Genomic DNA, 15,138 nt, shown 5'->3' with positions numbered 1-15,138 from the left:
TGTGAAGATGAAAAGTATAACTGGGTTCAAAAGGGAATTAGATAAATTCATGGAGGACAGGTCCATCAACGGCTATTAGCCAAGATAGTTAGGGATGCAAGCCTACGCTCTGGGTGTCCTTAAGCCTCTGACTGCCAGAAGTTGGGACTGGAAGACAGGGGATGGATCATGTGACAACTGCCCTGTTCTGTTCATTTCGTCTGAAGTATCTGGAACTGGCCACTATCAGAAAACAGTATATTGGGCCAGATGGACCATTGGTGTGACCCAGTATGGCCGTTCTTATGTTCTTAAAAGTTTGCTTTAAGTGTTTCACCTACGAACTCTATTGCTGAGATGGTATCCAATTTGCCAGGGCAGCATTCAACCGCCTTAACCATGAGAACATTCTTTCTATTCCTGAAATCCAATCTTATTCACTACACCCCTCCAACTTCAGCAACAGAAAAGGCAGGAGTCCCCTTTGTTACACAACCCCTATTCATCCCTAAAGCATGGTCCATCCTGAGCACAGAATGAGGCAAGGGTCCTGGGGGGAAAAAAGTATGCAATCATATAATTAAAGACTGTCGCATAACACATATGCACGAGGGGGCCATATTAAGGCAATCTTAATTCTGGCATTTCCTAACTTTTGAGTGCTTGACTTTGCACACTGTTAAAAAGATACTGAGGTTGACTCAGATTTCAGCCATATTGCTGATGGTAGTTTATAAGATCAATGCTACGTCAATAGCCCCCAGCCTGCTAAACAAGAGCATGCATACAAGGAAGGGGAGGAGCTAGGGGGTAAGTCTACTTTCAGAATGGAGAGCACAATTTAGGGCAAAGTCATTTTTCAATCCCATGTCAGAGTGCACAAGAATCAGGTTCAGATAAATTACAGTAATACCCACAGTACCTTCTTCATAGCTTGGCACTTAGCAGTTTCAGAAAAGCCAATTGTCTTATCAGGAGAACAGATCTTGATAAATGGAAAGTTGGATTCTTCTGCAATCTTTGCTGCCAAGGCAGTCTTTCCACTATGTGGGGGACCTGTACAAAGGAAGAGATACAAGTCAGAAAGAGGGGAAAATAGATTTTGCAAGGCTCAAGGTAAACTATATGGACTTGAGCAAGTTAATAATCTTATTCACAGGGACTTGACTTTTTGAAGCGACTCTTTACTCATAGAAGATTCACTCTCCTTTCTTAGCTCCTGTACAGCATTGCTTTCAAAATGGGTTCATTTACAGCAGGGGTTCTCAAAAGGGGCCATGAGGTTACATGGGGGTTGCAAGCTGTCAGCATCCACCCCAAATCCCGCTTCACCTCCAGCATTTATAATAGTTTTAAATATAAAAAAAAGTGTTTTTAATTTATAAGGGGGGGTCGCACTCAGAGGCTTGCTGTGTGAAAGGGGTCACCAATACAAAAGTTTGAGAACCCCTGATTTACAGAGACTATTTGGACTCCAAGGAGTGCGACTTTCAAAAAAACCCAAGAACCAAAAAGATGCTGTGTGTCTTATTGTGTCTTATTGAGCTGGCTGACTACTGCAAAACATTGGACACACTTGCTTGGATTTTAAATGAATTTTCTTAAATTACATTCATGCCCCCTTGTGCATTTGCAAACGAGTGGGCTGGCAGGAATTCTATGTAAATGTTGAAAATACCTGCGAAAGGCAAAAGTGGAATTTGTAACTGGAAACTCACACCAGAAACCTAATTCCTCACTTACAGACAGCCCCCAAACCTGAAGCAAATACTCACCAGCAACTACTTACCACACCACAGAAACACTAACCCAGGAACCAAACCCTGCAACAAACCTCGTTGCCTACTCTGTCCCCATATCTACTTTAGCAGCACCATCAGAGGACCCAACATCATCAGCCACACCTCAGGGGTTCATTCACCTGCACATCTATAAATGTGATATATGCCATCATGTGCCAGCAATGCCCCTCTGCCATGTACATTGACCAAACCGGACAGTCTCTACATAAAAGAATAAATCGACACAAATCAGACATCAGGAATGGTAACATACAAAAGCCAGTAGGAGAAAACGTTAATCTTCCTGCACAGTCTATAACAGATTTAAAAGTAGCCATACTTGAACAAAAAAACCTTAGAAACAGACTTCAAAGAGAAACTGCCTAACTAAACTTCATTTGCAAATTTAACACCATTAATTTGGGCTTGAATAGGGACTGGGAGTGGATGGGTCATTACACAAGCAGCTTTGCCTCTCCTGGAATTAACACCCCCCTCATCAATTATTGGGAATGGACTACATCCATCCTGATCGAATTGGCCCTGTCAACACTGGCTCTCCACTTGTGAGGTAACTCCCTTCTCTTCATGTGTCAGCATAATAATGCCTGCATCTGTAATTTTCACTCCATGCACCTGAAGAAGTGCGGTTTTACCCACGAAAGCTTATGCCCAAATAAATCTGTTAGTCTTTAAGGTGCCACCAGACTCCTGGCTGTTTTTGAGGATACAGACTAACACGGCTAACCCCTGATACCAATTCAACCAGGTATCAAAAAAAAATAACATACATGCTACATGCCGAACCAAATGAACGAATAATACAAAATGTGTAGGTGTCACACACTAGCAACAAACTGCTCACGAACAAGCAACAAACTAAAGAGTTACTCTCAGGAGCTACTCACTGAATAACTTCAAGTAACATATCATAGAATCACAGAAGATGAGGGTTGGAAGAGACCTCAGGAGGTCATCTAGTCCAACCCCCTGCTCAAAGCAGGACCAATCCCCAACTAAATCATCCCAGCCAGGGCTTTGTCAAGCCGGGCCTTAAAAACTTCTAAAAGATGGAGATTCCACCACCTCCCTAGGCAACCCATTCCAGTGCTTCACCATCCTCCTAGTGAAATAGTGTTTTCTAATATCCCACCTAGACCTCTCCCACTGCAACTTGAGACCATTGCTCCTTGTTCTGTCATCTGCCACCACTGAGAACAGCCAAGCTCCATCCTCATTGGAACCCCTCTACAAGTAGTTGAAAGCTACTATCAAATCCCCCCTCACTCACTCTTCTCTTCTGCAGACTAAACAAGCCCAGTTTCCTCAGCCTCCCCTCGTAAGTCATGTGCCCCAGCCCCCTAATCATTTTCTCTACCCTCCGCTGGACTCTTTCCAATTTGTCCATATCCTTTCAGTAGTGGGGGGCCCAAAACTGGATGCAGTAGTCCAGATGTGGCCTCACCAGTGCCGAAGAGAGGGGAAATCATTCCCCCTCTATTCAAGGTATCAAATCAATTCAAGGTAACTGCAATCTGCTCGCAGACTGGTTACAAACAAAGTCAAAACTGATCGAACAGGTTATTAGTTACAAATTTTTCACCCCGCTCTAGTGTTTCAAGAGCAGCCATAGGATGGACAATGTCCTACTCTCCCTCAGAACCAGATAAACCTATTTTAATATCTGATGCAACATTAATTCATCTAGTCATTTTGCCAGGTACTAATGATACTTTTCTTTCTGATAAGTGGACTTCACATACTACTGGATGCCTAATCCAAGTACTTGTATGTGATAACTGCACAGACTGGATTGTGTGTGTTACTCACTTTCAGACATTAGTACCCCTAAACTCACCTTCTAAAAGAACGCTAACCAGCGGAGTGCGGTCACTGTTTTTGGTTTGCTGGACAAGCAATTCTCCATCTTCCAGCACCCTTGTTACAGGGTCTCCCCACTGGATAATGCCATTCATGATGTAACTTGCATAATCCTCCTGGTTCGTTCCAAATGCCTGTGTTTCGGAAAATGAAAAAAATATTCTCAATAGTGAGTTTTGTTTGATCACAGGAAAACATGGCAAGGACAAAACTAGAGTAACAGGAGCTGTGGTGGGCTTTTTCAATATAATTATGAGAGATTTTGGTACACATTTTAACTGAGTGAGCAGTTAAATCATACATTTACCAGTGATGTAGTACAGGTTGTCTTAAAGGACCATAGAATAAGATGTTATTGCCTATTTAGCAAATGGTAACTTCTAATCAAGTACAATATCATCTACCCCTATGTAAATTACCATTAGGTTCTGAAATCATCTACACTTTACTAAAAGATAAGTTCTCTTCATCAGAGTCCTAATCCTCCTGCCACTGAATTCAATGTCAAATCTCTCATTGATTTCAATGAGATTAGGCTAACGACCAACTAGTGTGTACTGCAAAGTGAAGGGTCCGCTCTTGCAATCGCTCTATTTGACACTTCCCATGCGCAGAGAGGCTGCAGAACAGAGCCCTAAAATGATGGGAAAGAGACAGAGTCTCAGTTCATTCCTGTTGAACAGTATTCAATTTTATTAAGCCACAGAAATGATCTCAAAAGCCATGCTGCAACATTACATTTGTGCATGTGCACAGATTTGAAGTGGTTGCTGTATTCATTGATTAAGGAAGCACAAGTTCTTCTCCTGCATTCACTGCTTTATTATATGAATTAAATAGGTCCCACTCACCGGCTTGATATCATTCTCCAGAGAGGCTAAGAAGTCTCCCCTTGTCACCCGCAGACACTCTGCCGTCTCCATATTCACTTCCACTTTGGTGGTCGCCTAATTAAATTACAAGGAAATGGGTTAACATACAGTCTCAGAGTACAAGTTATCTCAAGGGCAGTGTTGAACATCATTCTCTGTATTCATAGGATTTTGATTCTGTAGCTAATTATACACCAATAAAACCTAAAACAAATCTTCTTTAACAACACATTTCAAACACGAATATCGAGTACTCCTGGAGTAGTTTTCATCTCCAGTGTGAATCACAGCCATTAGCTAGTTCTCACATGTCAGGTTGTGAAGCATTAATATTAACATTTTTCAGGGTGGGAAACTGAGGGATGGAGTTTAAGGGCTTGGTCCTGCAGAGTGTTCAGCACCTCACAAGATGTGGTCCTGGAGTTCCTGGCTCCCATTTCTCCACTCTGATCATGCTCCCACCCATCCCCTCAAGAACTGTCTTTACGTGGGAATTTTAAAACCCTAAATGTTTGGTTTCTTGCTGTTTTTCCTATATTTGTATCAGATGAACCATACTTGAGAGCCCATTTTAATTTAGAATCAGACTGCCTTCCTAAAAATGGCACTATTAATATTGTTTAGAAGAGCTGAACCCAGCTGGGAAGTCTCACGCACAGCCTCACATCAAGAATTGCCTTTTCCAGGTCTAAAAAGGACTCCCATTTCCTTCAGTTCAGCCCTCCCAAGAACTAACAGGCAAGCTTTAAAAAGTAGTGAGTAGGAGTATATACATCCTAGACTGGCAGAGACTCTGGAGCCCTTTTCACCCCTTACAAATGGCTTGTCAGTCACAATGAAATGCACAGGTAACACTGGCATGTCATGCGGTCTTGCCCACACAGTGCATTTTAACTCACTGTCAACATATTATCAGGAAACAGCCCTCACAGCCTGCAGAATCTTTTCATCAGAATGTGTACAGCTCCTTGCTGTACAAACCACACTCACTGGCTAGGATTAGCTGATAGGTCTACGGCACTTTGAAATCTTGACTGCCCTGGGCAGCAATCAGGAGTCATAAGTGGATTTAAAGAAACTTTTCAGGTCTTAACACGATATAGATAAAAGAACTGGTTCTTACTACTGGCACCACTGCCACAATTGCCTGCCGATCCTGAGCAGAGGTTCGCAGATACAAGGAGAAGGTGTAAGTATAAAGGGGGACGGAAGTCAAAATTTGAAAAAAATGATTTTCCTATAAAGTGGTAAAGTACAAGTCAAGTTTGAAAGAACATGATGCATTACACAGTAACTTCATTTTACTTACTGTCATCAGGTGATGTGTCTATCAACACACCTTGGACAGATTTCATGATCCTTTCTACATATTTCCCATAATATAAGATTTATTTTTATATTTGTTACTTTGGGACTTAAATAGATTTTGCTCTTTATCTCCAAACTGTACATATTTTACAGTTAAAATGACTTCTGACCCTTACTACACCAGGCACCATCAATGTTTACAGGGTCATTTAAATGCACCAAGCCGGATGGCTCAGGAGATTAGTGTTTGGGATTCAAAGACTTTCACCGGGCCCAAATCCAATCAAGGTGCTGACAGTACCTGAAACTCATTACCACCTAAACATCTCATGCTGTGACTTGTGAAGGCAGCATTAACTCTTGGAATGAGAGTAAGTTGTCTGCATGTGTTGTTAAGTATTTTAGTTTAATTTCTGTCTGTGCACCCTGAGACAAGATGGACACATCTGACAAGTCCAATCAATAAGTGTTTTCCCTCACTGAGTGTCAACTGAGAGGCAGAGTCATGGATGGGCCATGGAGACCAGACTCCCCTATGATTCCTAGAGGTGGCATTACTAGACCAGGGCTGTTCACTGGTAAAGTGGGAAAAGTTTACCTTGCCTCTGGCTCATATGCAGACCAGGCACAGTATGACTAGCGATTGATGGGTTCCAGGGATGTGTATCTGGAACCTTTGAAGAGAACTGAATTAAGCTTACCCAATGTACGGTGGGGGACCACTGCTCAAGGGAGAAGCAGAGCTGCTTTCAGTCTTCTCACAAAAAACAACATGTGACTAGATGACTAGCAAAGTTTTCACAGACAACACAGGGGAAGGGACGCCGATCGGGATAAGTAAAGAACACGTCAGATCTTCTCACCAATTTGAATGAATTCAAACCAGCAGGGCCAGATTCTATTCACCCAAGGGTGCTGAAGGAATTAGCTGAAGAAATCTCGGAGCCACTGGCAAAAATATTTGCAAACTCATGGATGACAGGAGACGTGCTGGAAGACTGGAGAAAGGTTAACGTACTGCCCATCTTTAAAAGGGGGGAAAGGAGGAGCCAGGGAACTACAGACCCTCCAGCCTGTCTTGATACCTGAGAAGCTACTAGAGCAATGTATAAAACATTCAATTTGCAAATACCTGGAAGATGAAGGGGGGTGAGTCATAGAATCATAGAATATCAGGGTTGGAAGGGACCACAGGAGGTCATCTAGTCCAACCCCTTGCTCAAAGCAGGACCGATCCCCAATTACATCATCCCAGCCAGGGCTTTGTCAAGCCTGACCTTAAAAATTTCTAAGGAAGGAGATTCCACCAGCTCCCTAGGTAACGCATTCCAGTGTTTCACCACCCTCCTAGTGAAAAAGTTTTTCCTAATATCCAACCTAAATCTCTCCAGTAAGTCCTCATGAATTTACTGAGAACAAGTCATGCCAAACCAGCTTGATTTCCTTCTTTGACAGGGTAACTGATCTGATGGATGGGGGAATGTGGTGGACACAACATACCTTGGACTTCAGCAAGGCTTTTGAAACAGTCCCACGTGATATTCTGATAAGTAAGCTGGAGAAATGCAAGCTTGGCATAACTACCATAAAGTGGATACATAATTGGTTAAATAACTGAAAACAAAGATAAATTATTAATGGGATGATGTCAGTTTGGAGGGAGGTCTCAAGTGGGGCTGTGCCTGGGATCCGTTCTGGCTCCAGTGTTGTTTAAACACTTTTATTAATGACCTGCATGTACATACAGAGAGCATACTGATCAAATTTGCCTACGACAGAGAGTGGTTGCCAACACTTTGGGAGTACAGAACAAAAATTCAGAGGGATCTTGATAAACTGGAGAACTGGGCTATAGACAACAAAAATGAAATTCAGAAGAGACAAAAGTAAGGTGCTACAGTTAGGGAAGAAAAATAAAATGCATAAATCCAGAATGGGGGATAACTGGCTTGGCAGCAGCACAGCCGAGAAGGATTTGGGAGTTGTCATGGATTACAACCTCAACATTAGCCAACACTGCAATGCTGTTTCAAAAAAAAGCAAACGTAATTTTAGGTTGCATTAACAGAGGATAGCACGTAAGTCACGGGAGGTGATAATACCACTAGTTAGGCCTCAGCTGTACTGTGTCAAATTTTGGTCACCAATGTATAGAAAGGATGTACAGAAACTGGAAAGGATCCAGAGGTGAGCAACAAAGATGATCAAAGGGATGGAATGTAAGCCATAGGAGCAAAGGCTGAAGGAAATGTGTATGTTTAGTTTGGAAAAGAGGAGATTAAGGGAGGGACATGAATATCATCTGTCTTCAGATACTTGAAAGCTGCCCTAAAAAGATGGGGAAAAGTTGTTCTCTTTTGCCACAGAGGGCAGGTCAAGAGGCAATGGGGTCAAACTCCAGCATAACAGATTTAGATTAAATCTCAGGAAAAACTTCCGAACTGTAAGAACAGGAGGACAATGGAACAGATGCCTAGGGAGGTTGTAGAAGATCCTTCTGTGACATTATGTCCCGTATTCTTCATAGAGATGATGTTATTACATGAATATGGCATAATTAAGATATGTTTTATACAAAATGGTATCACTGGAAAGGTTATGATGTACTGACTATGATTATCCAGGTATCATTTCTGTATCTGAAATTAGGAATATTAACTATGTAACAATTACAACTGTGTTTACACCTGGGAAATGCCCACCAGACAGTAGGCAATCAGCCTGCATGGGCCATTAGGGAGAACAATAGGATTTTGAAGTTGCTAATCTCCCACCTTCCTGAGAAACTTCCTCGGATGCTGCTTTGACACTACAGGGTCATGTGATTATGTCACCTGGTACTGAACCCCATCAAACTGGGAAATAAAGGATTCCCACCATATGCACTGAATCCCCACCCAAGATGACTGCTGAAAACACCTGATCTGGGGAAGAAAGGACTGGACCCAGGCTAGAAGGTGTCTGGCCTATGAAAGGAATATCTGGAGTTCTAAGCTGCAACCAAGAGCAGTTTGCCTACAAGAAACTCTGCAACCTACTTAAAACAACATTTAGGGTGAGAAATTACTACTTGTAGCCAGTTTCTTTAGTGTACTAAGATTAGTTTGCATTTTTGTTTTATTTACTCAGTAATCTGCTTTGAGCTATTTGGTATCCCTTATAATCACTTAAAATCTGTCCTTTGCAGTCACAATTTGGTGATTCTTTGATTTTCCATTTGTGGAGGAGATATCCACACCTTCTGTGCATTGTCCAAATACAGTTGGAGTACAATCCACTGCCTACAGAGAAGGCAAAATCCTAGGATTTCTTTTGTTGGATCTTCAGTCAGGTCTTTGTTTGGGACAGACAAGCCAAGCCAGCGAGTGCTGGCATCCTTTCCATTCGCCTGTAGCATTGACACGTGTATCCAGAAAGGCTTCACCGATTTGAGCAGTACACTGGAGGGTGGCAGTGCACTGAAGCTTTGGTATATTGGCAGGTCCGGAGCAGCCAGGACCTTAATTGTATTCTTGGACCACTGCAATGCCTCTCCTGATGTTGGCTGGCACAATGCTCTCCAAAACTGGAAGCAACAGTATTGGTACTGATTTGAGAGAGCCACTAACAATACTGCGCGCAGCATTCATTTCAGTGTCAACGAGATTGGTGTGGAGCTGTTGCGCCAAATTGGCATGCAATACTCTGCTGTTGGCAAGACCAGAGCTTGTACAAACGTTCAAAACATGTGTACATCACATCCCCAGGATGTGCCAGCAAGCTTCCGGATGATGTTAATCCTTTTCTTTATCTTCTTTTCGGTGTTGCCAATAGCTCAGCATCCAATCGGGTGAAACCCCAAGGTACTGTGGATTGTGGTCACGTGAAAGAGGCAAACCACAAAAGCCCACTTTCAGCAGCACTTTGGCCTCCTTGACATTCAAGTGGAAGGCAGAGACAAGTGTTTTCAAAATATTGGGTTTCAGTCACCAAGCTTTGAAATACATCTCAAGTATCTGGAGATGGTTGATCATGACCTTTTCTGTGGCCTCCAGAGAGGGCACTTGTGTTTCTAGCACAAAGTTCTCTGCATAAATGAATTTATGTGGAATGACATGACCACAATGTTTCTGGTATAGAGCCTGAACAGTGTGGGCACTAAAATGGATCCCTGTGGAAGAACGTTGTTCAATCTCCATGATTTTACTGGCAGATTTACCAAGGGGAACAGTGAATCTCCTGTTACTCAGCAACCCGGTGATGAGTCTGTTGGTGATGGGCATGGGAAAGCTAATGATAACTTCAGCAGGAGACCTTTGTGCCACACAGTACTGTATGCAGAAGAAAGTCAATGAAGGCTGCCGCTGTTCTTAATTTTTGCTGGTAGCTGTATTCTATGTAGCTGGTTAAGGCCAGCACCTGGTCACAGCAGTTACAACTGGTTCTATATCTGGCTTGCTCGTTGGGGACCAGTTGCTCCAGTGTTGGCTGTAACCTCTGAAGTAGGAGCTGCTCCAACAGTTTATAACAACGGCAAATGAGAGAGATGGGCCGGTAGTTTTTGGATTGGTAGCCTCTTTTTTGGACTTCAAAATGGTTATGAACTTGGCTACCTTCTACTCTTTTGTTATTATCCCAGATGATTGGATGTTGCTGGAGAAGTCTGCCAGTCACCTTCTTGCCTTTCCTTCAGGAATTCCAGATATATTCCATCCATTCCTGTGATCTTCCTGGACTTAGTGTTGGAGAGACCCTTGTCCACTTGATCTATTGTGTAGGGGGCAGAAAGGGGTGAAGACAACTGGCACTGGTTCAGGGTGCGATAAAGTTATTTGTGGACTTGCTGCCTGATGTTTTTATTCATCAGCACACAGGAGTTGGAAATTAACTGTGTGAAGATAGCATCTGTACTTATTTGAGGTGGTTTGTATACCGCTGGAGCCGCACTGTCTAAAAGACAAAGGAGCTTCCAGGCTTTGCAGCTCGACCTTGTGAATTCTAGCGCGTCACCGTTTCAACACCACCTTATTCTTCCTGCTGAGTTCAAAGACTCAAGCAATGCTGTTGTGGGGGAGAAGATGACAACCTTCACATGGTCTCCCCTATTACATGCAAAAGCACAACAAATGTCATCAAATTGGCAACCAAACGTCCTTAAGGGACCTCCTAGTCAGAAATAAAACAGCAATAATGGCCCATGTCAGGGCCAAACCTTCATTCAAATAGGCCCACTGCTGCAAATTACACAGCTCAACATCAAGGGTCTGTCTAACGCGAAGTGTGATTACATAGCAATGATCCTGAGGACTTAAAACATTGATGTCATTGCACTACAAGAAACACACCCAGAGAGTGAAGGCCAACAATCTAAGATTACCAGATATGCCCTTGTATCTGCAAGCCATCACCCCAAATATGCACTTGCGATGCATGTAAAATATGACCTTAAGGATTCCATCCAGGTCATGCCTATTACAAACCCCTACTCAGTCACCATCGAGATTGGCAATCTGACAGTCAAAAACATGTACAAGTCACCATTAATGGAACAGCTATGTCCAGCATTACCAACACCAAGCCATCCTATCATCCACGTCAACGATTTCAATAGCCACCACAGCCCACGTGGCTATAAGAACTACCATGCTGGAGAACAGGTAGTATCCTGGGCTTTCACCGAAGACCAACATTTCCTCTACGATGCCAAATGTAGCGGCACGTTCCGGTTAGCCCAATGGAGGAAGTGCTATACTCATGACCTTTGTTGTGTGTCATGAGACATCAGTGGCCACCCAACACCGTCCACAAGGTCGGTTCTCAATGACTTTCCCAACAGCCAACATTGCCTGGTTGTGATTGGGTAGGCCTACAAGTTCCACTTATTTGATCCCTCCCAAAACTGTGCTGGAATCTACTGTCTGATGACTGGTCCTACTATGTGGTGATTGTAAAGGGCTCGATAAATGGGAGCTCATCATATCCGGCTCATGACCACTACTTTGTAGGCCTAATATCAGCCAACAAACTGAACATTGCCATGGGCTTCAGAAAAGCATTCACTCCACACTGCAGCAGAAAGCAAAGGCAGATGGCGTGCCCAATGAATACATTCTATGGGTATTTCTCCTTAGCAAGTTCCAAAAGCAGGGCATTACGTCTTCCCTTCTAGTCACTGCTTTTAATGTTTATAACTTCAATAGTTTTAACAAACACATTGAGGGAGATTTTCCAAAGAGCTTAAGTGACGTAGAAGCACAAGTCACATTGATTTAAAAAAAAAAAAAAAAAAAAAAGGAGTACTTGTGGCACCTTAGAGACTAACCAATTTATTTGAGCATAAGCTTTCGTGAGCTACAGCTCACTTAAGCTGTAGCTCACGAAAGCTTATGCTCAAATAAATTGGTTAGTCTCTAAGGTGCCACAAGTACTCCTTTTCTTTTTGCGAATACAGACTAATACGGCTGCTACTCTGAAACCACCGATTTTAAATGAATTTGTGCTCCTAAATTATTCAGGTGTTTTTGAAAATTCCAGCCAGTATGTAATGTTTGCTCTCTATTTTATGTTGTGCAATATTTATAAAGGGGCAATAATATGGGTACAGAATATTTAGGCACACCACTCTACTGCAAATTGTTTACGCAAAAAGAAAACAACAATTATTCAAAAGTACTATGTTTTCAAAGAGAAATTCTAAGTAGCAAATGCCCGACATTTAGTTATGAACATGAATGTGCTGCTGGACAGCTATCGCATGTGTATTTCTAAAAGAATGGCCAAAGCTTTTCTATTTAGCCACTATGTCATTTTTTTTCTGATTGACTTTCCAAGTACTTCCACTTGCATCTATTTTCCAACCTAGTTAATAAAAAACCACGTATAACTCTATAGCCCTCTCCACATGGACACACAGGCTGGCCTGAATAGAATACACTGAAGTACCCTACAGCTCCCAATCCCAGCTAGGGGTTCAAGGAGTTAAAAGGCTTTAACTACGTGGTGATGAAATAAGAGTTTAAGGAAGCTGTTTCACTGGCAAAGAGATAAGATACATCCTGAGGCACTGGACTGATCCCATCTGCACCACAGAGAGAAAAGGAAGAGAGAAGTTGTTAATGCCTCGTAGCAACAAATTAGTTTCACTGACTGATGGTACTAAGCAAGACATCAGCCTCTTTCTAACCTGGCACTTAACAACATGGAGGCAGGTGAACAGATATGATAAATCTGCAGTAATGTCTCTATAAAACAACTGCAGTGAAGGTCTCTTCTTGGCGGTGCAAAAGTCAGATTGATTTTCCTGTAAGGCGGTAAAGCAGCAAAACCTCACCCCATATGCACAGAAGATGCAGTTCTGTCACTCTGCCATCTCATTCTAGTCTTACGATACTTTCTTTGCATGAAGAAATTAAGCGAGGCTGACAAGTAAGAAAGGTGCAGCAGAACATAAGCATATGATTTAAAGCAAGAGATCAATGGTTCTGGGTAATTTTATAGATCAAAAATATTTGTAGTAATACGTATTAAGTTGAGATTCTTCTTGTCTGAATTAGACTCCTGGGTAGATTTCACCTTAGATGGTATTTTGTAAAATGCATGTGCATTTAAATCACACTCTATGTAGCACTGTTTATGCTACCAGGGAGTAACTCTAGCACAGTCATCAGAAATAGTAAAAATGTCCTCCATCCCTGGAACAATTGTATGAGCATCACACCAGCTACAGCCAGGCTCACGACAACTGCAGAGCATACAGAGAAGATTAGATCAGGTGAAAATGCCAGAACACACACTGATTTTAGCCAGAACTGTGGATGCTCAGCTCCAACATTATAGTTCCAAAAAGGAAATTAGAACCTTCAAACTCCCCTTATTGAGGAGCTTTGCATCTCAATCCAGCAAGTTCTTTCTACAGGCAGAGAGAAGACGGGATTGCAGCTTTCATTCTGCTTGGAATGGCAATGATAAGCACACAGATTTTTACACTGGTCTGACCGTGAGTGAACCTTACACAGGCCTGACTATGCTACTTAGACTTTTCAGTTTTCCTTAAGCATTAAGCCTGTTATGATGAACCTAGCTGTTTGCAGAGAACTTACTAGAAGAAGGGGTCAGAGTTGTAAAAAGGTTTAACCGCCTTTTAAGTGTCTCTGAACAATAGGTGAACTTGTCAAAGTGAACAGATCAGAAGACCTGACAATAGCTCAGGAAAAACATCTCTGGGAGATAAATCTAAGAAAATGATACTGGAAGATCAAGCCTTCTAAAAATACCAACTGCTTTGAGTTAGTTTTCCAGACCTGAAGAAGAGCGCTCTGTAAATTCAAAACCTTGTCTCTCTCAACAACAGAAGTTGGTCCAACAAAAGATATTACCTCACCCACCTTGTCTCTCTTACTGCTTGAATGGCCATTTATACTCCCTTTCTGCCTATCAATGCTTAGCTTAAGAACCCTTTGACAAAGAACATGCATATGTGCCAGACTGAAACAGACTGTCACAGGTAACCTTCGAAAGTTATAATTGAAGAGACAATTTGAAACCTTCATCAGAACAACTGGAACTTGTGCAGAGGTTTGAACAATTTAAGTAATTCAGCCCTAGGATAAGGATGACTGCATGGGTCAGCTATATTTGTGTGATAAAGAGTAACTAAATTTAAACATAACATGTCCAAAAAGAGAACTTACATTTGATGCTTGATATTATTTGCTTTTTTGATCTAAAAAGGAAAAACAGTCAACACCTTTATACTTTAACATCGACATGTCCAGTCTCAGGGGTTAGAGTCATACTGATGAGAGGAATGGACTAAATGATCCAATGAGTCCTTTCTATCCCAAATTTTTAATCTCTTAATACTCTGCAGTCATAAAGCTAATTGCAGGTTCTAATACACTTCTAAAACATTCTCTACAGTTACCAATTGCAAGCTAGTTTACAGTGGTTCTAAATCTATAAGGAATTCTTGCTGGTGAGAACCCCCTCAATGAGTTTGACCCAATGAATCCTCATCACTTTGTCCCACTAATTACTCCTCAATTCGACACCAAGCATGAAGAAACCCACTGACATTCCCTCCCCCACTGACCCACTCCCTCCCCCACTAAAGAAAATTGACTGATATGGCTTTTTATACTCTGAACTTTAAAAGAACCCCTCAGTGAGTTTTTACATCATAGCTTGTTCTGATTGGATGCGGGAGCCTCTTTTCCCATTCAATACAACATCTCCAATAGAGATACATGGTTAGCTAATACAGCCCAGAACTCTCCTCTGCTAATAACCAAAGGATTTGTTTAGCTTACATGCAAGATGGATTTCTAAGAATTATACAT

The 15,138-nt window shown here is 42.1% G+C and overlaps 1 protein-coding gene across 4 annotated transcripts in view; it reads right to left on the bottom strand.

The window, feature by feature from the left end:
• NSF (N-ethylmaleimide sensitive factor, vesicle fusing ATPase) overlaps positions 1–15,138 on the bottom strand; it is a 184,657-nt gene that overhangs the window by 52,032 nt on the left and 117,487 nt on the right. For all 4 annotated transcript variants that reach the window (XM_077806325.1, XM_077806326.1, XM_077806327.1 and 1 more), the window contains 3 exons: positions 4,493–4,588; positions 3,619–3,775; positions 902–1,035 (listed from right to left, as the gene is read on the bottom strand). In XM_077806325.1, the coding sequence (XP_077662451.1) occupies positions 902–1,035; positions 3,619–3,775; positions 4,493–4,588 (387 nt within the window). The remainder of the gene's footprint in view (positions 1–901; positions 1,036–3,618; positions 3,776–4,492; positions 4,589–15,138) is intronic.

The sequence above is a fragment of the Eretmochelys imbricata genome, chromosome 27 (genome assembly GCF_965152235.1).
Source record: "Eretmochelys imbricata isolate rEreImb1 chromosome 27, rEreImb1.hap1, whole genome shotgun sequence".
In the NCBI taxonomy this organism is placed as follows: Eukaryota; Metazoa; Chordata; order Testudines; family Cheloniidae; genus Eretmochelys; species Eretmochelys imbricata.
The sequence above is the reverse complement of the archived record's forward strand: the minus strand, read 5'-3'. Positions and strand labels throughout refer to the sequence as shown.